At 38.1% G+C, this 27897-nt stretch overlaps 1 protein-coding gene across 12 annotated transcripts in view; it reads right to left on the reverse strand.

The window, feature by feature from the left end:
• The window catches only part of LOC108618189 (A-type potassium channel modulatory protein KCNIP1-like), a 123144-nt gene that overhangs the window by 84968 nt on the left and 10279 nt on the right, over positions 1–27897 (reverse strand). For 4 of the 12 annotated variants that reach the window (XM_089475955.1, XM_089475954.1, XM_089475953.1 and 1 more), the window contains exon 1: positions 9720–11761. Coding sequence is in view for 2 of the 12 variants with exons in the window: in XM_089475956.1 (XP_089332082.1) it covers positions 18064–18126; positions 18335–18727 (456 nt within the window). In the remaining 10 variants the exon portion in view is untranslated. Of the gene's footprint in view, positions 1–9719; positions 11762–13410; positions 13442–13782; positions 13926–18063; positions 18127–18334; positions 18728–27897 lie in introns of those variants that run through there. The other 8 variants (XM_089475956.1, XM_089475957.1, XM_089475949.1 and 5 more) reach the window with 7 other exon arrangements.

The following is a 27897-nucleotide window of genomic DNA, read 5'->3' on the forward strand; positions in this document are numbered from 1 at the left end:
GTAATTCATGTGAATCTTTCTAACAAACTTGAGTAAAGAAAGTATTGTGTGTTTTTAAAGACTTAAATGTTCTTTAAAAATACGAAAGTAAATAAATACAAAAAAAAATACTAAAAAATAATAATAATACAAAAAAAAAATAATAATAATAATAACAATAAAAAAAAATTGAAATACCTGACTGAACTATATAGAAAGTTTTATTTATAAAGATAATCTAGAAAATGTTGAAAGTAAAAAGTTTACTGTGTCAATTATTATAAAAGATGTGGCAGCTAGATGAAAAATGGATATGGATTTCCAAAAGCTCTCACTAATTCAAAATATTTAAGCTAAAGTCTTCAATATAATTGATTGATCTGCATCGTATCATTTGTCTTCTTTTAAATCTTATAAATATATTTTCATTAAATTCTCATGTTGCTCAATGAAGCTTGCTAACTGGAGTAGCAATAACTGTGTTCCACCTGTTGAGGAGTCTAGAGATTCGAGTATCCGTTACAAGTAGCTACTAACGGCAATTTATGACAGAAAATTGATTTATCTGATTAGCAACTTGCTTAAGCTCAACAGCAAGTTAATAATGCTTTAGCAATTTTCAAGCCAACTTTAAGCCGAAATGAATATTTTTCATTATTTTCAACTAAGCCCAATCGATGCATAAAAACTTTGCCTGCTGTCGCTATGCCTTGAGCAGCACACGTCAAAAGTTTCAAGCAGATTTCTTGCAGTAAATTTTAATTTTGCTTTAACGTAATTAGTAAGGGAGCAAGTAAACGTGTGTGGGTGTGTGTGTGTGTGCGTGTTAAAATATTGAATAGTTTTAGTTAAACACTTTGCAGGTATTGAATGCGCTTAAGCTGCTTAAACTTTGTTTGCTTTGGCTTTGGCATTGGCTGTGGCTTTGCCATTTGCTGATTAAGTATTCATCAAAGCGATTATCGATAAGCGCCTTAGCTCGGCTGACGTGGCAGACAATTGTCGGAATGCTGGCCATTATTTGCTGGCTAAACTAATAATTGTTTTATAATAAAGGCGATTGGTAAAAAGCACAAAAAGTAGATGTTAAAAAAAAAGAAATCGATTTAATTTAAATGAAAATAAACAGGATTAATTTAAATTAAATTGACTTTGCTTTAAATACTTAATCATGAGCAGATTAAAATAATTTGTCTATTTTATTAAAATTAAAATTAAATAAAACGAATTTGATTTTGAATTACGTGAAATAAAATAATTTAATTTAATTTTTGACATTAAAAATGAACTAAAATTGGTTTTAAAATAATTTATTTGTTATTCAAAATTTTTTTATTTTAATTTTATATATTATATTATATTATATTATATTATATTATATTATAATTTATTATATTATATTATATTATTTTATATTATATTAAATAAATACATAAATTGGCTGTTAACTGAAATCAAGCTTCATTAATTTTACTATTCTTTTTTTTTTTTTTTTTTTTTTATTTGTTTACTCATTTACATAATAATGTCAAAGATAAACTCAACTATATTAGCAAAATCCATAATAATTATATTAATAATTAATGTTAATAATTGCAATACGAATGTAAAATCAAATTTAAGAAATATCGAAATGAATCAAAGTTAAGTTATTTTTATGGGGTTTTTATATACATTTTTCCCCATATGTATGTTAAACTCTAAAGAATCAATTTCCATATTATAAAAATATAATTATAATTTTATATAAATTTAAGTAGAAAAGGACAATGTGTTCTGTACTCTTAAATTTAAAAAATGTTTAACAGAACACTTTTGTATGCAATAATTGATTAAAAATAAAGTGTTCCATATAAATAAATAAATAAATAAAATATATCAAACTGGTAAATTGTTTTTAAATATATTTAAAATGTTTGTAAATTCAAGGAAATGAAATTACTATACGAAATCCCTTTTTTAAAACCCTCAAAACTTTTTATCATCCAGATAATTGTTTATTGCAAAAGATTTCGAAAAGAGTGGAGATTGCCGATTGGATTTTCGGTTGAGCTCTTCAATTCAATTTTTGAAGCGTTAACGAAAATTTCGCAAAGTTTCCGTGTAATTCATATTCAAGCTGGTGCTTGCTTCATTTTAGCATCAATTTAAAGCTCGAATTGTTTTCATGTTAGCTAAGCTCATATATATGTATGTGTTTTTGTTTTTGAAAATTGAAATTCAATTTGTAACTCGCTTAAATTTCACTTGTCTGCTGTTATCGATTGAAATGCTCATGAGGGCAGTCGCTTATCGATTTTCGATTTGCATACAACACACGTGTCTATTGTGTGTGACACGAATTGAAAATGTTACAACAAACTGCCGGCATTTCCATTTCAACTGCCGCGTTGCCATAGGGATTGATGCAGGGCACAGAGACATAGAGACAGAGCGAGAGAGGAGAGGAGAGGAGAGCAGAGTGATGAGCGAAAGAGAAGAGAGAAGGCAAAAAGCTGGCTGCTGTAGCAAAAGTAAATGTCAAAGGACAAACATTGCTGACGCCTACCTGTTACCAAAAATAAAGAAGCAGCTGTAGTTATGACACGCCAAATACCCTGTAAAAGCCTGCGTGAGCGTGTGAGGAGTTTTTAGTTGAAAGTGAGCAATCGATAAGACAGGGAATATATGTATCTTGACATATTTATCTAAATATATATATTTTTTAAATTCTGTTGGTTCATATTATAGTTATATTATGGCTGTAGCTGCGCATACTCCATTGAAATTCTATCCCTAAGAGGGCATTACAAAGGGCAATGGGGCGCCTGTTGAATGTCAAAAGCAACAACTTGTTCGCTCCCTGACTGAGAGACTCACAATTGGAAGCCATAATAAGGTGAGCTGAGTGCGAGCATGTATTTCATACGAGAAGGGTTGCATACTTATTCGGTTGCACGTCAATTTGATTCAACACACACACACACACACACACTCGCACACACGCACACAGACACGTGAGCTAATGAAATTTACTTGACTTTTATGTCGCAACTAAAGTAACTAATTAACATTCGATAGACTTGGCGTGTCAGCTGCCTGCGGGGCGTGGCAATCCCGCTGCATAACTTAACAAAGTGTGGAGGTGAGAGCGAGAGGGAGAGCGCCAGAGGTGGCTTATGCAGCGCGTTATGTTATGGCGTCGCCGAGTAGAAGTGCCGGAGGATAACGCGGACAGGCAATGGCAATGGCAACAACGAGACGCTTATGGGTAGTCAGAGTACTATCGGCAACAACAACTACGTGGCAACATTGACAACAACAACATCGAACAGCGGGGATGACACAGATGAGTATGGCAAGTATGAAAGCCTCTAAGCCTCTAAGTTGAAAAAAAAAAAAGGAGAAGAAACCTTTGGCTGCTGGGCGGGGCCAGTGAGGCGAGCGGGCGTTTAACAAAGCAGCATCAACAACAACGACAACGACAACCAAAACAACAACAGCAACACTAAGGAAAATTGAAAGGCTCACGCACAAAACACCAAAAACACAGCAAAAACACGAAGAAAAAGGGAATGACAAAACAAGTGAAATACTGTGTGAGAAACTACAAGAACAACAACAACAACGAAGGATGGAAAGGGCAGTGCGCGGGCGAGGATGGAGAACAGCATGATAAAGGCACGAAAATCAATTTTTGTGTCAATTTTTTGCAGTCCGTTTTTTTTTTTGTGCTTCGTGTGAAAGCAACTACTCATAAAAAGGAAAAAAACGGAAAAAGTGAACTAGCTGAAATACCCTGTAAAACCAGCTCATCTATGTTAATCGATAAACTGGTTGATTACAGTTCGCCTGCCCCTGCTCACAGGCTAGAGGTGAAATCTTCAAAGAGCCATATTGGCTGCCTATCGAAAACTCTCGATACACATATGGTTATGTACAGTAAATATGGTGTGAATGCAAAGAATTATCACTAGGATAAAGTCAAAATTAGATGGATTTCATGTTGACTGTCAATCGATAACTATCGATACACATATGGCGTAAATATAGCGTGAGGTGAAATCTTCAAAAATGTTTGTTACTTGGATAGAGCCAAAATTAGATAGATCCCATATTGGCTGTCAATCGATAACTATCGATATACATTTGGCAATGCGGAGTAAAGTTTCTATCTTGTGAGAAGCTTACTTGAATATTTCATATTGGCTCAGTCTTAAGTCCTAAAATTGACATAGCATACTTCAATCTAGACTTGAATATTTCACTTATATGAGTTGCAAGCCGATAATTATCGATGGGCTTAAAAAGATTTTACGAATCACTAAGAAGTCATATATATGTAAAGAAAATATTCTCTACCATATCGTACACACGACTAATATACCCCTTTTTTGTGCCTGGTCAACCAGGGCAGGGTAGAAAAAGGACGAAAAACAAGGCAAGAAATAATAAAAATGCGTGTGGTCCACACGCGTCCATCTCTCCGGTCTATCTCTTAGGCCTGCAGTTGGAGTCAGTGTCGGATTTTGGGCTTGGTTTTAGGTATGCTCTCTACCCGACTCGCTTGCCCTCCCCCCCTCCCTCTCTCTCTCTCTATCACTGTCATTTTCTCTTTTCCAGTTGTTGTTTTTTGCTTTTGGATTTTGTTGTCGTCGTGCCTAAAAACCGCACAAAATGCGGCTCATATTTCAAAGTCCGCTGTCGGGCCGTGGAATGCTCGATCTGTTTTCATGCCCTGGCAGGCGCTGCTGCGGTCTGCTCTGCTTGCTGTCCGCTCTCTGTGCCAGGGATCTGTCTTTCCGGCTGTCAAGATTTTGTTGCAAGCCTAGCCGCATCGGAAAAACACACGTAGGCACGCACACGCAATTAGAAACAATCGCAGACACATAAATCTAGCCACAATTAACTCGCACCTCAACTGACAAGCAGACATTGCTCGGTTTCTATTCACCCAATTTGGTTTGCCTTTTTTTGGTGTCTGTGACAACTCCTAAACGGATTTGCAGACTTTGGCACTTTGCGAACCACTTTTCAGCTCATTCGAAATGATTTTAATTAGGAAATTTTAAATAAGCCAAAGACAGCTGAAATTTAAGTTTTAGTTTTCATTTGATATTCACTTGAATGTCTAAAAAATAAATGCGAAATTTTAAATCTTTTTAAATGGGATTTTCCAGAGATCTAATTTGATTTGAACATAAATCAGTTTAGGAGAATAAAAAAAAAAATTATTTTCTTTCTTATCAGCAGAGTGGAAACTTAACAAAAATTGGATAAAATCAATATATCGATAACTTATCGAACTGTAGTTAAATGAACTTCATAAGCTAGACCGAACGGCGGTTCCAGAAAATGAATTAGTTGACTTCGTCAACCTTATTGAAACTAGGCTTTAGGGCTGGAGTAAATCAGCATCGTCAGCTGAGCCGCTCGGCAGCTCAAGGCAGACAGTTGGTTGTCATTGTAAACTTAGTTGAAGTCCGGGTTTATGGTCGGAGTAAATCAAGCTTCAATAGCTAAGCAAAGCCACAACTCCAGATGGAGGAGTTTGGTGGCATCGTAAACCTAGCCAAAGCCGGGGCTTACGTTTGCGGCCCATCAGCTTTACAAGTCGAATCGAGGCAGACTCCTCATTCGAACTGCAAATCGAGATAAAACCTGATTTTATGGATGCTGTGAATCAGTTTCACAAGTCGCAAATGCTGACAGGACAAAACTTATGCTCATATGAATGGGCCGCAGCATTGATGTGAAAATGATTTAAGTGAAATGCGAACAAAACACTTGCATTGCCCACAAGGGGGGCGTGGCTGCTTAGCGTCGCATACGCCCCCATTGTGCCGTCAATTGTCAAGCATGAAACACGCTTTGGTTTATTTATTTCATTGTTGTTGTTGTCATTGTTGTTGTTGTTGTTGTTGTTGTTGCCTGGTATGGTTTATTTTTATGCTGTGCCTTCTACCTTTTTGATGTACTTGGCTGGTGATGTGCGCAGTTATTGCTCCAGCCACGCCCCACGCCACATACATGCTCCCACCTCTCTCTCACTCTCACTCCCTCACTCTCTCTCTGTGTGTTAGAGGCGCCAGCAACGTAGCTTTCCCTCATGTGTGTGTGTGTGTGTGTTTGAAATTTATATGTCGCCCAAGTCAAATTGACGCGAATGCCCCGATTAAACTGAATTTCGCTTTGATTTTCGTTTTGTTTGCAATATTTTTTATTTTATTTACAACCGCCAGCAGCCCTCCTCTCTCTTTCGCCTCCTCCTCTCTCTCTCTCTCTCTGTCTCTCTCTCTCTCTCTCACTCTCCGTCTCTCGATGTGTGTCGAGTGTGCCGCGTGCCCAGGCAGACAAATTTATGCCGACATCGCCTATATTTATAGACGCCTTCACCTGTCTTGCCAAAAATCACTTACGAAATTAAATTTGCTGCCGCCTGTCGCTCTCCATTTGTTGTTGTCAGCCTCAACTCTCACTCTCTCTCTCTCTCTATCTCTCTCTCTCTCTTTCTATCTTTCTGTCTATCTCGCACACTCGTTGTCTCTATGCTTTTCCCATTAGCTGTCAGAAATTCGCATTGGCAATGCGCGAGAGCAGCTCGCGCCTCAAGCGTCCATCTAATTATTATCCCTGTCATCATCATCATTATTATTATTCCTATTATCATCATCATCGTCGTCATTGTCATCGTCAGTGCTCGTCAACATCATAAGCCAAGCAAAAGCAATTGAAAAATGTTACATTGCCGTCGGCCATCAAGTGCTATCAACAGCTTATTATGTGATATAGCATATAATCAGCTGAATGGATATAGTAGGCTGATAATTGAGTTTGATTAGATAGCGGAATAGCCTGAGCATGGACATAGTTACACGTATACGTAAGCTGACAACTGTATTTATTGTTATTATACACAATACGATATTAATTTTCTATTCATTTCTTATCTAGGGTATAAAATGTTGGTTGTATTATAAATAAGTCCTATAAACATATCAAAGTGAACTTATTTATAATATGTATATACAATTTATAGCTATAACTGTAATCGGAAAAATACTTCACCCATCCGCAATAGGCGTATCATACGTCTAGAACAATCGAGGCAATCTAGAATTTTGAATGAATTTAGAACTCATCATGCATCTAAGCACCTACATACTTAGATATAGACTAATATATGTTATATACAATATATACAATATACATATCTCGAATCCTGATCAGAAATTTTCAATAGGCATAAATCACGTCTGATTGAAACTAAATTTTTAAATTTCTCCGAATTTTTAACGGAATGATTTCAGGACTTTAAATGAGTCTGAAGCCAAATTCATTTTCAATTGACATCAGAATATCCTATGTACTATCTAGAGGTATATATATGATTTTAGAAAATCAAGTTTCTGTATTCAATTTTAAGACTTTCTTTTTCTCTGCTCCAGCTTCGATTGCTTGAAACAAATTGACAAATTTGTCAAACAACTGGATAAGCATTTGACTGCAGGGTATTCTATGTACGTCGAACTGTTTGAAGTGTTGTTTTTGTTGTTGTTGTCTGTGTTGTCTTATGCCGATCAAATATGCAAAACAAAATATAAAAAAAACATGTCTGTTCCATTTATAAATTACATTTGAGTGCGCCTGCAGGTATTTTCTTTTATTTGCTTACTCCGGATGTGTTGTGCATGCACCTAACTGTGTGTGTGTGTGTGTGTGTGTGTCACATGTATGTAAATATATATTTTTATACACATATATGTTTATATAGAATGGCAAATAAATACTCATTTGATTGCTTCTAACAATTGCACAAAGGCCTTCGGGCTGCTGCTTTTGTTACCTTTCATTGACGTTTGCTTTTGACACAAAACTAATTAAATTTATTTTTACACATTCTCTATTTGTTGCTAAATAAACAAATTGTCTTAAATATTTATTTCACTTCACTTTGATGAATATATAATAATAATAATACAAAACAAAAACATGAACAAAGTTAAAGCTAAGCTAAAAATTCCACTTGAAATATTTTATTAGAGCGATTCGCGAGAGTGAGAGGGATGGAGAGAGAGAGAGAGAGTGAATTAGTAATGCATTCCCAATGCTTTTGTGTGGTTTCTTGGCTTGCAAAGTGCAAAATATTTGAGTTTGGTTTATTTCTGAGCAAAAACAAACAGGGATTCAATATAAACACTTTGCAATATATAAACACACATCGATACCCACAAAATGTTTGTTTTCAGTTCAGAAAACTTGCAGATAGAATTAGATAGACAAACAGACGGACAGACGGACAGACGGACAGATTGACAGGCGGACAGATAGCAGCTAGATTTGGATATATAGGGTCTCTGTCTATCCCATGTGTATATTCGTTTAATTCTAAAAACAAATTATATATATTTGCATATATATGTATATATACATATAAATCTATTCTTGAATAACAGCAAAACAAATTGGATTTTTTGATAGTTTCAAGTCCTTCACAGACAGAAGTTTATATTTTTTGAGTTCTGCTGTCGGAAGTCTTCACTTAATATGATATGAGAAAATAAATAAACTAGGACATTGATAGGTTCAGGAAAACTAAATTTATTTATTCAATCACTCAATCAATTGATGGGTAAAAATATATAGAAAAGTAGAGCTAAGTAAAACTTTTAATAAATAAAAACCTTCAGTTGCGGCTTGAATTGTCATCACTTGGTTTACAACATATTCAAATGAAGCTAAACTGCCTAGATGAATATGAATTAGAATTCTTACTTAAATAAAGCTTAGCTTTACTGTAACTAAATGAGGCTGAACTATACAAAATTAAATGAATGCAATTAAATTAAAATTATCTCAATCAGGCAGGCACTTGGTAAAGCCAACTGAATATTCAATCTAGCTAAAAATAATCTCAATCAGAATCTAACTTAAATCATGCCAACATCAGGAATTAAGCTAGCAGAAAATGAATACAATTTTTACCAAGCCTTATCTGAATTATAGTTTGATTTAGGTTCTGACTAGACGAAGCAATTGCACAGGCCCAGATCTATTTTTAGCTTAGACGAAATTGTGTACACTCAGCTGTAGGCATTTATATGAGAGCACTTCAGGATATATCGAAGCAATCAATCTTCATACCTATTACCTATAGAAAACCACTTGAGCAAAGAGGGAGTGAGAGATGTACAGTAAGAGAGAGAGTGAGGGCGAGTGAGAGACCCTCTGTTTCTCCAAGTTATAGCATAATACGCATTATGTGCATTATCCTTTAAGTAATTGCCGTTATTTTGAAAGGCTTGACAACAATTGCTGCAGCTTGCCACACGAAGCCGCACGAAGCGCATTAGGCAATGGCAGCGAGCAACAAAATAATCACATCATTTATTTAGTTGTCGCTTGTTTGTTTTTTTTTTTTTTCTTTTTCTTTTTTTTTTTTGCCAGGTATGTGCACACTATGTGCGCGTGTGTGTGTTTTGTTGTGTGAATTTAGTGTAATTTTTATGCACTTGCTGCTCGACTGTTTTTTGTCGCTTTGTTTTTTGCTTTTTACATAGCTTTGGTTAGTTGTTTTCACGCTGTTATTTTCTTTCCCCCATTCTGTTGTTGTTTTGTTTTATAGCCTCATTTTTGTTGCCGTGTGTTGCTTTTCGTTTACATTGTTGTTTGTGCAATTGTTAAAGCACACACATGGACTCTCACACACACACACACACACACACACGCCTCATTAATTATTTATTTGTGTGGCTACTCACCGAAAGTTGCCCGCTTGCCGCTGTTGTTGTTGTTGTTATTGTTGCTGCCACAAATCAATCAAATGTTGTTGTGCTTTGCACTGAATTGTTGAAGTTAGTTTCTGTTGTTGTTGTTGTTGTTGCTGTTGTGTTTTCTTTTCTTTTTTTTTTTTTTTTTTTGGTGTGATTACTGAGCTTTGGTTCTTTGTTTTGATATTGATTTGTTGCACGTCCAAAGAGATACGCTTTTGTGCTTTTCACTAGTATCTATGACTGATCCGACTTTTGTTGCTCTATTTGGCGAAGGGGGTGGGAGGGGGACTTTTCAATTGAATAACAAAACAAGAGTTTCCGCTTAAATGTCGCAACTGTTTAACGCCTCTCGCTGCGTGGGGCGGCCTTTTGGCCCGGCCGCCGTGTAAATCTGGCAAAATCTGTGCCGCAGCAAATTTTAGCGAAAAGTAGTATACAAATATTTATGCACATTAATTTGGAAAACATTTGTTAGCCCCATTCGCGGCCAGGCTGTGGCCCCAGGCGAATTACACAAATTACGCCCATTTCATTTCGTTTTAGCTTTCATTTTTGTTTACGCCATCGAGAATGGCCCCAAATTCTTCTTATGAATGGATAGAGGTGTGTGCAGGTGTGTGTGTGTGGGCGCTTCGAGCTGATTGTGAAAACCCGCAAGTAATATTTATTGATTACATGAGCTGCCGCTGCCTATGCAGATGCAGATGCAGCTGCACTTTGGCTGCGACTTTTGCTCCAAGCAGTACAAATTTTTAATGCACCTCAAGTGTCTGTCTAAACCGCAAAGCAGCCAGATGAAGAAGTACTACAACAACAACAGCAACAGCAACGACAATGGCAACGACAAAGATGGTCACATTAATAGAGTCGCTCGCCTTTTGTGCCCAGTTTGTGCAGTCATCAATTCACAATCGCCTCTCCAGGCCAAGACGGACAAAAGGAAAAAAAAATCCTTCAAAACTTTTGCTGACACACGAAGCGAACGCAGCCACAGGACCCACACAGGCCTCACTGGCTCACTGACTCGCTGACTGACTGACTGACGTTCATTGTCCTGCTAGCACTTGTGACCTTACAAATACGCACACACACACACATATATTTATATGTATATACATGGCAGCTGTCTTTAAAGCAGCCTTAAAGCCATTGCCGCTGCCACTGTCAATAATCTCAGTAGGAATATGATTTAAAGGCTCGTCATATCATGTTATCCATACAGGATAGTGTTGCGTGAACTTTAATTCAATTGAGAATTATGTTCGCTAACTGTCATTTGCTTGTGTTTTCTAAATTTCGGTTAATGTGGCGTATGCGTAATATTTCGATGTGCACTGCAAAGCTCATGCAACTGGGATTTATATGCATACATGGCAGGATATATATACATATGCACACACACACACACAGAGAGCTCAGCTCAGTTGAGCTTTCGTTATAAACAGCTGCTGCAGCACGGCGTATACGCAATTTTCGTATTTTCTTTTTTTCGCATTTTGTTTTTAACTTTAAGCACAGCAAATACAATTAAAATACAATTAAAAACAATTTGATGTTTCGCAGACAGTTAGCGAGGGTGTTTAGAGCATCTCATTTGCCTATTATTTTTGTTGTTGTTGTTTCGCTTTGGTCTGTTTTCGTTTCGGCAGGTTTTCGTAGTCTTTAAATTGTTATGAAAAATTAATGAATGCTTCGTTTGTATTTTAAATGGGCACAGAAAAAAGAAAGGCAAAAACAAAAGGAAAAAATGGAACATATTCAAATTCTTATTGTTTATTTATAACAAATTGCTGTTAAGTGCCTCGACATGTAATTAAGTATGCGCAACTATTTGCCCAGTCGAGGGTTTTTACCTTTACAGCTCAGTTGCCGTTGGGTTTGTTTGTGCACATTATTTTATTTGTATTTTTTTTTATATATATATATATATATAGTCTTTGTTTGTCTGTTTGTGCTCTGTGTACATTAGAGATATTTGGGAGCACAATAGAGGGCATTCGGATTTTCGTAGCATGTGCATGTGTAATAAGCTAAAGGGAGCAAAGGGAATATCAGTATCTATGAGCCACGTTGAACTTGACCCAATTATCTGTTCAGTTGTGCAACTGAATGAACTAGAGCTAGGGCCCATAGATCTCCCAACATGGGGAAATATTCCTGAATATTGTTTTCGAAATAGTTTAAAATGAATTCACCCGAAAAGTATTTAGCTACGAGTCGAGTCTTTAGGCTTCACTGTTTGGCAATGCTTCCTCAACTCCAACTTTCTCCTAGTATTTTCTTAAGTGTCAATAAGAAGGCCAGTTAACTTGCAGGATATTTGCTAGTCGCACACTCCCTATAAAATTACTTTTAGCCTATTTATTCATTTATTCATGTTAGTTACATTTGTTTACTTTACTGGGCCTAAGCTATGTAAAATGTCTCTTTCAAGCCTAACGGACAAGCGCACACATCCACCCACGCCCACACACACACACATACACACCAAAATACATTGGGTCATTAGAGCTATGACATCAAACATTGTCGATTGCTTAAAGTTAAATGTTTCTTGAAACTCAGTTGACATTATAAGGTCAAATATAATAATAATTTGTAATATAAAAAATATTTCCACTTATTTAATATAACAGTTTTTCGCGCTCATAAATAGTTTTTTAAAAAAAAATACATGGATGTGAATCAAGCTCACTTCTTGATTTTTAATCATATAAAAGCCAAAGTCCTAAATATTAGCATGTTGTTGATAGTGATTATTTTAAACAATATAAATTAATTATAGTAATAAAAATCACAATCATAAAAATAAAAAAATAAAAATTAACAAAACAATGCTGATAATTATGAAAATAATTATTTTTAAATTATGCGAACAACAACAACAACAATAATACTAAGGACGAAGCAAGATAACGAATTTTCTTCTATTTAATGCTCGTCTTTTATGAGGAAAACATCATATTGGCTTCAGTGCATTATATGCAATATATATGTTATGCTCAACAAAATTTATTATGCCGTTTTAGGCGCTGGACATATTACGAAGAACAATGTTTTCAAAAAATTTCAATAGATATATTCTAAAAAATGAATATAAATCTAGGCGTGACAAATCAGTAAAAACTATGTCTTAAGCATTTTTAAAGCGAGTATTACGAAGCACTGCATTTAGTTTACTATTGTAACATTAGTGGTATGAAGCGAAAATTATTGGGAAATTCTTTTGACAAAGATTGAAGCTATTTTTTAAGGGAGGAGTATTCAACCATCAATTCCTTTGATATATGCCAACATGAGATCTTCGAGCATAAATCTAGGTACACAAATTTAGTTCTTATCAAAAGTGATTTATCACAAGATTGAACAGAGATCGTAAAATAAAATATATAATGAGCGCAAGCTGACAACGATTTAATATATTAAATAAAATATATAAAAAATATGTATGTAATTTATATTGAATGCAATTTTTACTGCATAATCCGCTTAAGCCGAGCTCAACAAAAATATGTACGACAAAAATAAAATAACAATTTATACCATAATTAAATATTCATCAAGAGCTTAATATAATTCTTTATATTCGCATATATACATAAAATATATTTATACAATATTTTTTTGTCAATTTGCATTTTTCAGCTCTTAACTTAAGGTATTATTAAAAAAAACTCACTGTTACAATTTGTTTAAGCTCTGAAATATGGCTATCAGAAAGCAAACAAATTAATTTTAAAACTTTTTTTTTTCTTAAATACTTAGCTAAAAGTCGCTTTAAATTAAAATCTTGCACTTGCTCAAATATAAACTGGAATTCTTCGATATTTGTATAAATTTAGTATACATTTTAAACTTGTTGTTTTTAAAATATTTTATTTTTGTAACTAGCCAAATTTTTTGCATAAATTTGTTTTCAATTAATTAATTAATTGGCACACTTCGATATACAGAAAAAAAAATTAACTCATTTATTTAATTTTTGTATGGAAGTCCAACACCAAAAATACAAAAAAAAATATATATATTTTCGAAATTTTCGAACACTGACCAATTGATGAAACAGTTATTTGGATTTGTTTTGTTTGGTTTTGTCGCCGTTGGTCGCAAAGCAATGGCGAAGGCAATGGAAATTGCGCTTCAGCTGCTGCTGCTGCTGCTTCGGCGCCCGCGCCACACACACAGGCACACGCACACCGCACACGTACACACACACACACACAGTGAGTAGAGCAAACACGTCGTGCCGTCGGCAATGCTGAACGAGAACTAGAAACTGAAATCACTTTCACACACGGCCACGGCACACACACTGGCAACACGCGGGGCGCCAGGCGACTCTGTCGACGACTGCAGAGCGTTTGGGACTTGCCACAATTTTTGCCAGCGTGCGTGCCGAGACGTTTGCGGCAGCAGCGATAGCGACAGCGAAGCCGACGTCAGCGGCAGCAGCGAACGCGCTTGCGAATTTGCCGAGCGATAAACTCGCACGACGCTCACAAATCGCATGCGAGAAGTGCAAGCGTCTGCAAATCCGATTGTAGCAGGGAAATTTTTCAAGCATAACTTAAAGGCGAGCGAGCTATAATCAGGGAGAGAGAGAGAGTGAAAGAGAGAGTGAGAGAGAGAGAGAGAGAGCGAGTGCGCAGATAATATGTAGAAATTTCCCAGTTCTTGTCGCAGCGGCGAATACGAATGCCAAACCCGAGCGCCAACGAATGGGCCAGGCGACAGCGACGAAGGCCCAAAAACAGCTGCATGCTGTGGCTCTCTCACATACAAGGCAAGAAATGTTGCCCATGTGTGCGTGTGTGAGGGTGCCTTTGGTGTATGTATGATGGGCCGGTGGAGTGGGGGGCAGCCAGCCTCGCAGGCCAGGCCAAAATGTTGGCCTACCTGTTGCTTAGCAACTCGGCAACGCGCCCAGACGCGCGCTTCATTATCATTGTCAGCATGCCAAATGATGGTGGCGCAGCCCTAAGAAGTCGCTGCTGTGACAGATGTTGCACGTTTGTGCCTGCAACAGCTGTTCGATGCGAAAGCAGCCTTTGGTCGAAGCACTATTAACATGGCCAGAACAGGCGGATTGCTGTCCGTTGAAGAGGGTATATCAAATGCGTAGAGTACGTGTTAAAAACGAATAGACACGAAATACACAGAAGCGAAATACACGCACACACACACACACACACACACACACACATGGCCAGAGCCAAACGAAAGTCGCTGGCGATGCTGATAAAAAGCACAACAAACGCTGTGCCTGTGTGTGTGTGTGTGTGTTTGTCGTATGTATTTGAAAATTGAACATATTGCGCTGGGATTATCAATCGATTGTATAGGACTTGAGGACTTGAGCACTTGACACACGTTAAACGCCAAGAGACGCGCACAAAGGCGTTTAAAGGCAATTCGACATTTCGACTATGTCAGCATCTTGAGGCGTGGCAGATTGGTTGGCGGTTAACATGGCTGCCACATGGGGCCAACGAGCGTGCCACAAGCTCTGAACGCGACAGTAATGCGAGTTTTAATCATTTGATCAGCTAACACCAAAATCGACGTGGAAATTTAACAAGCTGCAAAATTCCAATTACAAATTAAACTGTAACCACATTTATCTTATATATAAGATATACCTATACATACATCTTTACATTATATAGTCAAGATCCACACAGAGCTGTGTTTCAGAAAAGCATAAGAAATGAAATGTAATACCCAGAGACTCATTAGGCCAGACAAACCGAAAAGTATGCAACATTCTCATTAGACTAAACGAACAGCCATTCCAATAGGTACATGTGTATATATGTATGTAGCTATACACTTACATACATAGAGAAAAAAAGTTATGTGAGGTCAGGTCATGTCAATACTAAAGAAGAACACCGAAAAAAAAACAAGAATGATTAGCTAAAGACATTAAAAAGTTCGTAATAAACCAAAGTTTAACTAGACGTGCCCAATGACAATGACAATGACAATGACAATGACAATGACAATGACAATGACAATGACAATGACAATGACAATGACAATGACAATGACAATGACAATGACAATGACAATGACAATGACAATGACAATGACAATGACAATGACAATGACAATGACAATGACAATGACAATGACAATGACAATGACAATGACAATGACAATGACAATGACAATGACAATGACAATGACAATGACAATGACAATGACAAGGACAATGACAATGACAATGACAATGACAATGACAATGACAATGACAATGACAATGACAATGACAATGACAATGACAATGACAATGACAATGACATTTCTCATTTTCTTGACTTCTAAATTGACTAAATACACCCAACTTCCTGTGCACCGATTATGGGGTATATTAACTTTTAACGTGTATTTTGTTTGTAATACTCATTGCGGCTGCCCTGGCCTCGACTGCCCCGACGGCCCCAACTGGCCGGCTGCTTTGGCTTTGGCTTGTTGTTTGCGGCTGTTCTTGTTTGCATTTGGCAGCAGCGCACGTAACGGCAAATGCCACTGTACCACTCAACACTCAGCACTCCACATGCCAAATACAAACAGAAGACCAAAAGAAGAAGCAACACAAATGTGTAGCGCAGAGGGCGGTGGGCGTGGTAGATGAACAACAGTTAGAAGCGGCGCCAGGCGCCTCAGAGACACAGGCGCGAGGCTGAAACAGTCGAAGCCACCACAGTCGATGGAAGTCGAAGTCGAAGTCGAAGCAGAAAAGTGTAAACAAGAAACGTGATATTTGACAGATGACTGTAGATATTTAGATACCAACATAAATACTACTTATGCCCAATGTCTCTCCCCATCTTCCTCCTGCTCCTGCTCGCTCGCTCTGCCTACTGTCTCGGGCCTCGCCCCTCTGCCACAGCTGCCACTGTCTCGGGGGTCTTATTGATTTTTTGCTGGCATTCACAGCCACTTGCCGCTTGGTTTGAAGTTCCAGCCACGCATAAGGACGCAGCCGAAAAGAGACAGAGATAGAGATAGAGAGAGAGAGCGAGTCAGAGTCAGAAAAAGAGACACAGCAAAAAAAAAAAAAAAAACACAAGAAATAATGACAGGCTAAAAAGAGACAAACAAGACAAAAACAACACACGCACAATCAACGAATGGAGCACAAAAGAATCGAAAGATGCAAATATTGTAATGGATTCATGTTGTACGTTCTCTTTGTGCTCGTGTGTGTATGTGTGTGTGTGTGTGTCTGTCTACCACCCACTCGAGTCGCCATCCATCCTCTTCGTCTTCTTTAATTTAACCATCAGCTACACGGCGTATACTTAACATTGGCAAACAGCCACTCAACACACAATTTATTGCTCACTAATAGTAATTAAATTTCATGAAGTTTTCATTGACAACGAACACGCGGCTCTTATTATTTATTGTTGTGTTTCAACTGTTTGTCTTAACTGCTGTAATGCCCTCTAAATTGTGTCATCGGGTATTTTGATGAAGATGAAACGGAGATGAAATTCAAATAGAAGCTATTTGCATGCTGAATACATATTCAAAATTGATATATATTCTTAATTTTTATACTTAGGTTAATTTTCATATTACATTAGCTCCAGTGTCTTATAAATAATTAATAAATAATCAATCAAAAGACACCTTTTATTGTGTTTATCTTATTTCTGATAAACATCAATATAAATAAATATGTATTTAATCATGAAGCAATTAGAGCTGACTGCCCGATAATTTCACTGGATGAAATTGAAAAATATTACAGTTTTTTACCAAGGGTAATGGTATATTAAATTCTGATACCATATATCCTATATGCAAAAGTTTTTCATTTTGCTTTCTCAGTCTCATAAAGGCACGACCAGATAAGCTCATCCACATACGAAAATTAATATAAAGTGCCCTAAATTCACATAAAATTCTGTCAAAGTCATTTGCCTACCAAGCTACTTCGTCATTTAAGGCATGTCGGGCGTGGAGCTGTGCTCACATCATCGCAAAACAATTGCCATCGAAAGGGACTTTTAAAAAAGTAATTTTTCAACAATAATGAGTTTTAGTCACTTTCGAAGAACCTTTGAGCTAGACAAACAATTTTCTGGCAAAGCAAATACAAAACGCCAACAAGTCGGGCTCGATTTGTCAACATACGGTTTCTCATTTAATTGCAGTTGAAATCGTTGGTTATTAATTAATTGCGAAACTTTTGCATGTACAGTAATAGAAATTCAAGCTGGACGATTTCTCACAGCCTTTGATATGGTCGTGGGGCACACGTGGCGTATGCTTAATATGCGATATGAAATTATATAAAATGAAATATTATTGTACTCACAATCGTAATAATCATATCGATCCGCCTCGCTGGGATTATTGCTGCCCATGATTTTGCCCAGAACTGGAAGGGAAAGAGAACCAGAGAGAGAATAGACAGTAGAGAGTGAGAATTGAGAGTTGAGAAATTCAATTAAGCGAAAGCAAAGCAAAGCAAAATCGACGCTGAAAGGCTTGCAATCGAAATGCAATTGGGTCTCTCCAAATCTGGATCGTGTGCTGCAGATTGAGCATTGCGGATTGGCGGCAGCGACTTTGCATTGGACACTCACACTTGGCGAAACTGCGGCGAATGCGAACGAAACACGAGACGGAACGGGACAGCTGGGTTAGGTCCTCGGGATGGGTGCCGCTCTGGCTGCTCAGGCACAGAATGGGCGCCAATGGTGTGATGCGACAGTGGCTCTGACTGCGACTGCGACGTCGACGCTCCAGCAATGGTATGGCCACAAAGCTGTGCTCCACTGTGCCGCTGCCGCTGCTAGCACCTGCCACGCCCACGCTCGACTCGACAGGTATGATGTTGCCGTTGTTGTTGTTGTTGTTGCTGTTATCGCTACTGTTGTTGTTGTTATTGTTGTTGTTGCTGCTGTGATTGTTATTGTTATTGCTGATGATGGTAATGACATTGACGGTGCCCTGCAATGGGCCAGCGTTGCTCGATGCTGAAATGGGAAGAACAAAAAAATTCGAAAAAATTATGTAAAATTCTCTCATCAATTGCTCGCTGATTTATGATTTTAGCAACAAAAAATTGTATATACATGTATATATAGGGGTAAAAATAAAAAAATGTGAAATCGAGGAAGGGAAAATCCCATTTCGCACGCGACGCATCTGTGACAAATTTTTCGCTGTCCCGTGCAATTCTATGCTCTGTTTTTCTTTGTCTTCCTCTACGAGTGTCGTAAATCATTCAAATCTGCATTCAATGTATTTCTATGCTTCCTTTTCCTTTTTTATTTTATTTTTTTTTTTTACTTTTTGCTGTGTTTGGGTTGCGGGTAAATGTTTTTTTTTTTAATGTAGATATGTATGTATATATATGCATATGCAAGGCAATCTGCCAAATGGCGCAGAATGTGCACAAAACATAACAAGCATAGCTGAAACTCTATGCGGGAACTCAACAGCTCAAGCGCCAAACGGAGAGAAAAAAAAGGTGAAAGTGTTGAATATGCATGACTGGCAAATGCCCTACGCCAGCTATGAACCCCTATATATAAGAGATAAAGCTAATGTTTTATAAGAAGACTTTTTATAATATTAATAGCAAATTGTTTAATGAATAAAGGTTTATAAATATAGTTTTTTTTTTTATTTTTTATAATATAATAAATAATTTTAATAGAAAAATTAAAAAAAAATATTTATAGATATATATATTTTGTGTAATATAATAAATAATATATAAATATATAATATGTGTATTCTATATATATTTCCAAGTGTAAATATATTTTTTTGCAATATAATAAATAATTTTAATAGAAAAATTAAAAAAAAATTATAAATATATATATTTTGTATAACATAATAAATAATATAAAAATATATAATATGTGTATTCTATATATATTTCCAAGTGTAAATATATATATATAAATATATACTTTTTTTTTGTAATATAATAAATAATTGAATAATATAAATATTTTAAATAAATATTTATAAATATATATATTTTGTATAACATAATAAATAATAAATAATAAAAAATAATGGAACAATTTTAAATAAATATTTATAAATATTTATATATTGTGTAATATAATAAATGAGATATAAATATATTAAATATGTATTTTATATATAAATCCATGTTTTTAAACCTGCACTCAATCTCCCTCTAGCTAAATACCCTTCCATTTTTTCTTCAGCTCTCATCTGCTTGCTGTGAGATATTTGGAGAGATGTGAGATATTTTGAGATATTTGTGTGAGTATCTCAATGATGTGGCCACCTGAAGCGCTTGCTGAACAGGTAGTAAACACTGTGAGCCGACTTATTTGCACCTACTTAGCTGGCTGGCTGCTTACCTAGCTGCAACACATTTGATTTATTTGCCAACAGCTGTCGCCACATTTGCTTGTAGACTTTAAAAATATGCCGACCCTTTTCTTGTCCCCCTCTCACTCACTCGCACTGTCTCTCTCTCTCTCTCTCTATTGCTCACTCTTAGTGCTGGGTTGGCCGAGGCATGGCTGCAGCTGAGTATTTGCTTGACAAACTCTTATTCTAACCGCAGCTGGCTAATTTTTGGCTAGCTGCCAACTGCAACATGGTGTTGGCTGTTGCGGTGCTGCTTTTGGCCATGTTTATATTTGTTGCATCTCGCATATTTCATCGCATGGCCGGCAATTGCAATTGAATAGATTTTTTACTTTTGACATATCTTATTGTTATTGCATGTTTATTTATTACTTAACGCTTTCCTCCCTCTCCCTCTTTCTCTTTTTTTTTTTGCTGACATCATCAATGGTTCAGCGGCTCTGCCAGTTGATTCATCATTTATTTTATGGCTATTGCAGCGACAAACGATTTTATTTCTCTCTTATTTATTTAGTTTGCTCTGTTTGCCTGGCAGACCCCCACAAAAAGAAGAGCCAAATCGTGAAGCGAAAAGAGCAAAACAATTGATTATAAAGTAAAACAAGCCGCATTGCTAAATTTTACGCACAGTTTCCGGACTGCCACACAGCCTCACAGTAAAACCAATTGTGCGCCCATCCATCACTTGATGTATTAGCGCAACAACAGCTGCACACTCATACAGAGAGACTCATCTGTGTGTGGGTGTGGGTGTGCGTGTGCATATGTTTGCTGGCGCGTTGGTGTGTCAATGTCGGCGTCAAAGTGCCAAACAAACTGCCAACTGCTGAAATATAAATCGCACAACAATCTTGTCTGCGTATACGCAATATTTGCTGGCGTGCTATGTCCTTGCAACCAAATACACACACACGGGCATACATAACCAAATACTCACACACACAAACACATACATACATATGCATTTTTAAACACACTCAAACACAATGTATTGTACTATTTCATGACCTTAAAATATCCTGGATATGCTGAAGGCATATGCATATACATTTTAATTAATATGATTATTTTTTAAATAGTGATTATTATTCTCGCTATTATTAGCATTATTCTTGCTCTTATTGCGTATTTTTAGTTATTTTTTCATTTACTTTTGCTTTTGATTATTTTATTTTTCTTAATCACTTTTTAACTTCCTTCTTCAATTTTTTCGCAAACTTTTTCCTTTTTTCTTTTACTCCTCATTTATTTTTATTTTATGTTTTGTTTTCGCTCTTTTTCTGTCTTGATTGCCTATTTCTCTCCCTCTCCTTCTTATTCTGTTTCCTGTTTTTATTTACTTCTGCTTTCTTTCTTCAATTCTTTCTTTCTTTGTTTATCTTTTGTTTGATATCCTTATTCCTTAATCAATTTTTTCTGTATTACTTTTTCTTCCTCATTTCTAGATTTTATCTTTACCTTTCTCGTTTGTCGCTTTCTAATTATCCTTCTTCCACTATAATTTTTAGTCTTCTTCATTTTCCCTTTCTTTTTCTCCCTTTATCTTTACTCATTTTGTGATCTTCTTTTTCCTATCCTGCTTTCTCCTCGTTTCTTTTTCTATTTGATCCTTTATTATTTCCTGCTGTTCTTTTCTGCTCCTCTTTTAATTTTTTTTTTCGGCTGTCCTGTTTCCCTCCGCTTTTTTGTTCCTTCTCCTTTCTTTCTTCTTCTTTCGATTTCTTCTGCCATTCGTTCTTCTCATTTCTCTTCCTCTATTGTTTCATTTCTATTATTTATACCGATTCCTTCACCTTCGCCTTTGACCTTCTCATGTTTTTCTTTTCTTATCTTCATCTCCATTATCGTTCAATCCATTTAATATACCCGTTATCCAACGCATCAGCTACTGGGTGTAAATAAATTAAATTTTGTTCACAATATTTGCTTTGCAACTGGCTGCATTCGTGTCTGCCTCTGAATGCTCCCCTGCCTCCGCCTCTGCTGCTGCCTTTCCCATTGCCACTGCCTTTGTATTTCAACATACCAAATACTCAGCTGAGCTGTGCTGAATGGTGCACGCCTGTGTTTCGTGCATTGTGACTTATTTATGGAAACTGAAGCTTGATCAGCTTACTCTATTTGTGTCAAGATAATTGCGAAAAAGTATTTGCTTCCTTTGTGCACATTTAATGAGTCAATAAAACTGCATTTCGCGCTTCACATCTCGCTCCAACAATTTATCCACACTTGGCGCGGCGCATTCATTTAATTGGCTTCAATATGCTACATTTTGATTCAGACAAATGAGTGCCATAATTAGCTCTAAACTGCCACTTGACGATGTATTTCTGGAGGCGTTAAGTGCCGAGGCTGCCAAATTTGCGGCCCATTAACCAGAGACACAATAAGCGGAAAGAGACTCTCGCATGTGCTTAAATATAAAATGATCAATGTGGTCGAGGCTGCATTCGAGCAATTTGTTGTGAACAGCCATGAAATATTTATGTTACAATTAATCGGATTATATCAAATTAAATTTTTAATATTCTTAATATCTCTAGTAGAGAAATCTACGAAGAACTAAGAAATTTCTATTCGTACTTGGGACATCAGCAAATCCTATGAAATTAGTTATTACATAATTTAAGTCTTAACACTATGCTAATATGTTTATTTTTATATTTTAATAATATGTAATAATAATAATAAATAAATAAAAAATAATAATAATAATACATCCTGATTTAGAAACAATATTTATAATGTTTATTTAATTATTTTACTTATTCATTTAAAATATAATAATAATGATAAATCATTTAAAAAATAATAATAATAATACATCCTGATTGAGAAACAATATTTATAATGTTTGTTTCATTATTTTATTTAAAAACATTTAAAAAAATATAAAAATAATAGTCAATAATTAAAAAAATATATAATAATAATACATCCTGTTCGAGAAACAATATTTACAATGTTTTTTTTTTTTTTTTTTTTTTTTTTTTTTTGTTGGGCTGAGGTAGGAAAAAATGCTTTATGCACCGTCAGTCATGTCGTCACTTTGACCGGTGTGTCGGACTGCATAACTGCTTACCGACTAAAAAATCCTCCTCTTCTGGGGCTCAAATCCACCTTGGAACCAGGAGATATCCCGCATTAACCTTCAAGGTGGAACCCCATTGTGTGCTCTAAATGAGCGTTGCCCTCTGTGTGCCTGCGTCCAGGTCATACTTCTTCCGCCGCAGAACCTTTTCGGCGAAGTCATAGACTTTTTTCCAAGCGTCTATGCTGCTGCACATTTGCTGTACTAACGTCTCTACTTTGACTTCACCTACTGTATCTGCCAGGTCGATTCTTTCTTCCGACCATCTTTTGCAATTGAAGAAGGTGTGTTCTGCATCGTCCATTGCATTTTCGCAGTAAATGCAGCTGGATTCGGCAGTTTTCCCCATTTTATTTAGGTACTTTCGAAAGTATCCATGTCCGGAGAGTAGTTGTGTCAAATAGAAAGACGTTTCACCGTGCTTTCTATTTATCCACTGCTCCAGATCGGGGATTATTTTAGCGGTCCATCTTCCATACCTTTCGCATGACCATCTCGCCTTCCACGAGACTATGGTTTGCTGTCGTATGCTCTTTGCCGCATGTTCTGAGTATTCTCCTCTTTGCCGAAGATTCCATATTTTTTTGCGCTCTTGGGCAAGCAAGTCAACCGGTATGACTGCTGCTATCACAGTCACGGCCGCCCCGGAGACTGTGCGGTACGCCGATGTTATCCTTAAGGCTGCTCTTCGTTGCACAGCTAGCATCGGTTTTCGCCTTACATTCGCCTCTAAGGTATCCGCCCATACTTCACTGCCATATAGCAGTATTGCATTTGTCGCTTCCATGAGGAGTCTCCGTTTTCCTGCCGTCGGGCCGTCAACGTTTGCCATCAGTCTACTCAGAGACCCCGTTGCTGTCGCTGTTTTCCGCGTGGCATACTTCAGCTGTTCCCAGAAGGTAAGTTTACTGTCCAGCCTAACGCCTAGATAGTTCACTGTCCTCTGCGTCCTTATCAGGTTTCCGCTTACTCGCATCTCTATTTCGGTTGGGATCTGCTTCCCCGTGAACAGAAGTAACTCTGTTTTATGGGTGGCAAGCTCCAATCCTCGAGAGCTGAGCCATGTCTGTGTGCGGATCATGACTTGGGTAAGTCTCTTTTGGGCCTCTATGGTGTTTCTGGCAGTAATGACGGCTGCGATATCATCGGCATAACCAATAAGGAAGGTGTCTTCAGGCATTTCCAGTCTTAGGATGTCGTCGTAGCTGATATTCCACAGGTCTGGTCCCAGGATTGACCCCTGTGCAGCTCCTCCAGTTACTCTGTATCGTTTTGTTCCAGTTTGCGTGGAGTACAGGAGTATTCGATCCTGCAAATAGCTCCTGATCATATTCATGAGGTACTCCGGTATCTGGAAGCGGTGTTCCAAGGAAGTAAGCATATCAGTCCACCTTACACTATTAAAGGCGTTTTTAACGTCCAGCGTTGCTAACAGAACAACTGGGCGCGAGTATGCATTTCCTCTTTGCGTAGCTCTGGCTGCCTGAACCACTTCATCGATAGCTCCCATTGTGGATTTTCCAGCTCTGAACCCATGTTGCCTAGGGCTAAGTCCTCCAGCAGCCTCTACTGCTGCGAGTAGTCTAGGTCTTATGAGCTTTTCTAAAAGCTTCCCAGCTGTGTTTAACATACACAATGGGCGATAAGCCGAGGGTGTATTGGGATCGCCTTTGCCTTTGCTAATGAGCACCAGTCTTTGTTCTTTCCACGCTTCTGGGAATATCCTTTCTTTTAGACATGCGTTATACATCCTAAGTAGAAAAGTGGGACGTCCTGATGCTATCACCTTCAGTATTTCTGCCGGTATATTATCTGGTCCCGGCGCTTTCTTGTTCTTCAGGGAGAGAGCTGCAATGTTGAGTTCTTCCTCGGTGAAATCTGGGACTAAACCATCGAGCTCTACGGGTGCTCGCTCATGCGCCTCGTGGATGTGTGCTGGAAATAGTGTTTCCACTATGTGATCCATCGTGTCATCATCCACGTTTGGCACTGCTCCGTAGTTTCTCAGCTTTTTCATGACTATCTTGTAGCCAAGTCCCCAAGGGTCTTTATTTATATCTTTGCAGAGCTCTTTCCACTTGTCATGCTTACTGCGTGTGATAGCAATCGACAGTTCTTTTCTCGCAATCTTGGCTGCTAACGCTTCCGTCGTGAAATTTCCAGAGCGTCGTGCCCTTGTTAGCCTTCTTCTACATTGTATGCATACTTTCCTTTTTTCTGCAATATCGTGGTTCCACCAGTACGCCTGTCGTCTACCTCCGTGTTTGCTGTGCGTTTTTGGCATCGATACGTTACACGCTCTTTCCATAGCGGTTAGGCTTCTTTCGACCACTTGCTTCGACGTCAATGTGCCGTCGAACTGTCGTTCTCGCCTATCTAATTCAGCTAGTAGTTTGCCTGTATCCACCTTACTTATGTCCCATCTATGAGAAGTCTTTCTTGAGTATGATGGGTGGTTTTGCTGACTGGTATTTTGGAAGTCATATGATATATACTCGTGATCACTTCCCGTGAAGTCATCGAGTATCTTCCAGTCCTTTATCCGATCTACGATGTGTTCGGATCCAAAGGTTACGTCAGGTATTGTGCCTTCACATCCCGGCCTATGGAAGGTAGGTCTGCTTCCTCGGTTTGCTACCACTAACCCGGACCTAGCGGCCATATCCATAATTTTTCGTCCTCTAGAGTTAGTAGACGACATTCCCCAGTCCACTGCTCGTGCATTCAGATCGCCTGCCACAATGAAGGGCTGCCGTCGATCCACGAGGAGATCCTCGATTGCATCGAGTTTATTCTGGAAGGTGCTTATGTCATCGCTAGGGGTTAGGTAGCAACTGACTACTGCGACTTCTCTGAAGCGTGCGTAGACGTAGCAGTTTCCCATCTTGCTTTCTAGTGGCTGTTGTCCACTACTACTGGGGATCCATATGGCCGCAGTCTTGGTGTCGTCCTCTAACCAAACTCCGTTCTCTTTTCGCTTATATTGCTCACTGATGATCACTACATCTATAGCATGTTCTGCTACTATCTGTGTCAAAAGTGCATCTGCCGTTTTGCTCCGGTGTAGATTACCTTGGAGAATTTTCAACATTTTGCTGTAGTTTGTCGTGTGCTTGGGCATTTCTGCGATCCCGGCATGTGATCGACAGAAGTACGCCCCGCATCCGTGCAAATGCAGCATTTTGGTGGTTTTTTGCAGTCTTTCATCTTGTGACCTGATTCACCACATCTAATGCAGATGCCACCACCACTTCTGTCCGGTCCTGTGCAGTTGGTCTGCAGATGGCCGACCCCGAAGCATCTGTAGCATCTGCGGATGGGTTGACACATCCTGGGCCTAGCCCTGACAAAACCAATTTTAATGTCTGAGCTCAGCAACGTCTCCGCTAATTGGCTTTCTAAAGTTACAAAGGCCCTTACTTGCTCTCGACTGTTTGGGGCAGTGACTTTTATGCGCAAGTCCACTGATGAATTATCAAGGACTTGTCGCACTGCCTCAGCCACCTCAGACTCTACAGTTAGTGAGTCTAGATCTCGGATCTCCACTGTCGCTGTAGGCTTTAACTCGGCTACCGTGGCTGTTTTTTTAACGGTAGCCTTTAGTTTTTCAACTAGTTCTGGATGTAACTTTTCCCCTCTGCTCAGTTCTACAAGGAGTGCCCCGGATCGGGTTTTCCTTATGCCTCTCACGTTTGCCTTTTCGTCCTGTTGGATTGTGCTGCGTATGTTTCGTAAAACATCTACGTAGCTTTGTCCACTTTCAGGTTTTATGAGGACTGCTTCTGAACGGGGAGGTTTCTTCTTCTCTTTTTTTGCTGGTTGTTTTACTACTTTCGGCTTTTCTGCGGGTGCCGAAGTAGTCTTTTCCGCTCTTTGTTTCAAAGTCCCTTTTCTGGTGACTTTTTGCCACAAGTTCTGTTGTCCCTTGCAAAGTTTTTTGCCGGACTCAGACTCTAGGGGGCTAGGGGCTTGTCTCTTTTGAATGGTAGGTGTTTCCACCGTTTCCAAGATCCGTGCCTCTGCTGCTGGCTCTAATTGCTTCTGCTTAGTTGCTTCAGCTTCCAGTTTCTTCCAGGAGTTCCTACAGTGTCCTAGGATATCGAGTAGTTCGTCTAGGTCGGATACCCCGCTTTTAACATCCAGACTGATGTTTTTTTGTTTAGCGACAGCGGTCTTTATGCGCCGCAGCGCCTGGCGACATTTTAGAATGGCATCCTCTTCCTCGGCCCGGAGTTTCAACATGTACTCATGCCTTGGAGAGATTACCGCCTCTGCAACAGTGTTTGGGACACCTACTTCAGCGGCAGCGGTTTTTGGAGTTTCCTCCACACTTCTTGGCGCCTGCGCTACAGGGCTCCTTTGCATTTTTGAGCTTTTGCCAAAGCCCAGCCGTGGGTCCGTGAAACGGGCCTCGCTCTCTTCCAGTGGTGTTCCACTGATTGTTTTTTTGGTTGTTGGGGTCTTTCTAAATTCCATTTTAAGGGGTCCCGACTCCAAGCCGCTATCTTAGATCGGGTGTACAGTTACTCAAACAATCCTCATGGTTATCTGTGCATAGCAGGGAGGCCATGCGAGGGTTGACTTTGGTCCTTATGGGAGCCAATGTTCAGAGCCAGGATCTTGCACAAATTAAGGATATATATCAACTTAAACCTGTACCACCAATGAAGAATCAGTTGGTGACGATCTTCG

The sequence above is a fragment of the Drosophila arizonae genome, chromosome X (assembly GCF_054131065.1).
Source record: "Drosophila arizonae isolate 15081-1271.41 chromosome X, UAZ_ARI_1.0, whole genome shotgun sequence".
In the NCBI taxonomy this organism is placed as follows: domain Eukaryota; kingdom Metazoa; phylum Arthropoda; class Insecta; order Diptera; family Drosophilidae; genus Drosophila; species Drosophila arizonae.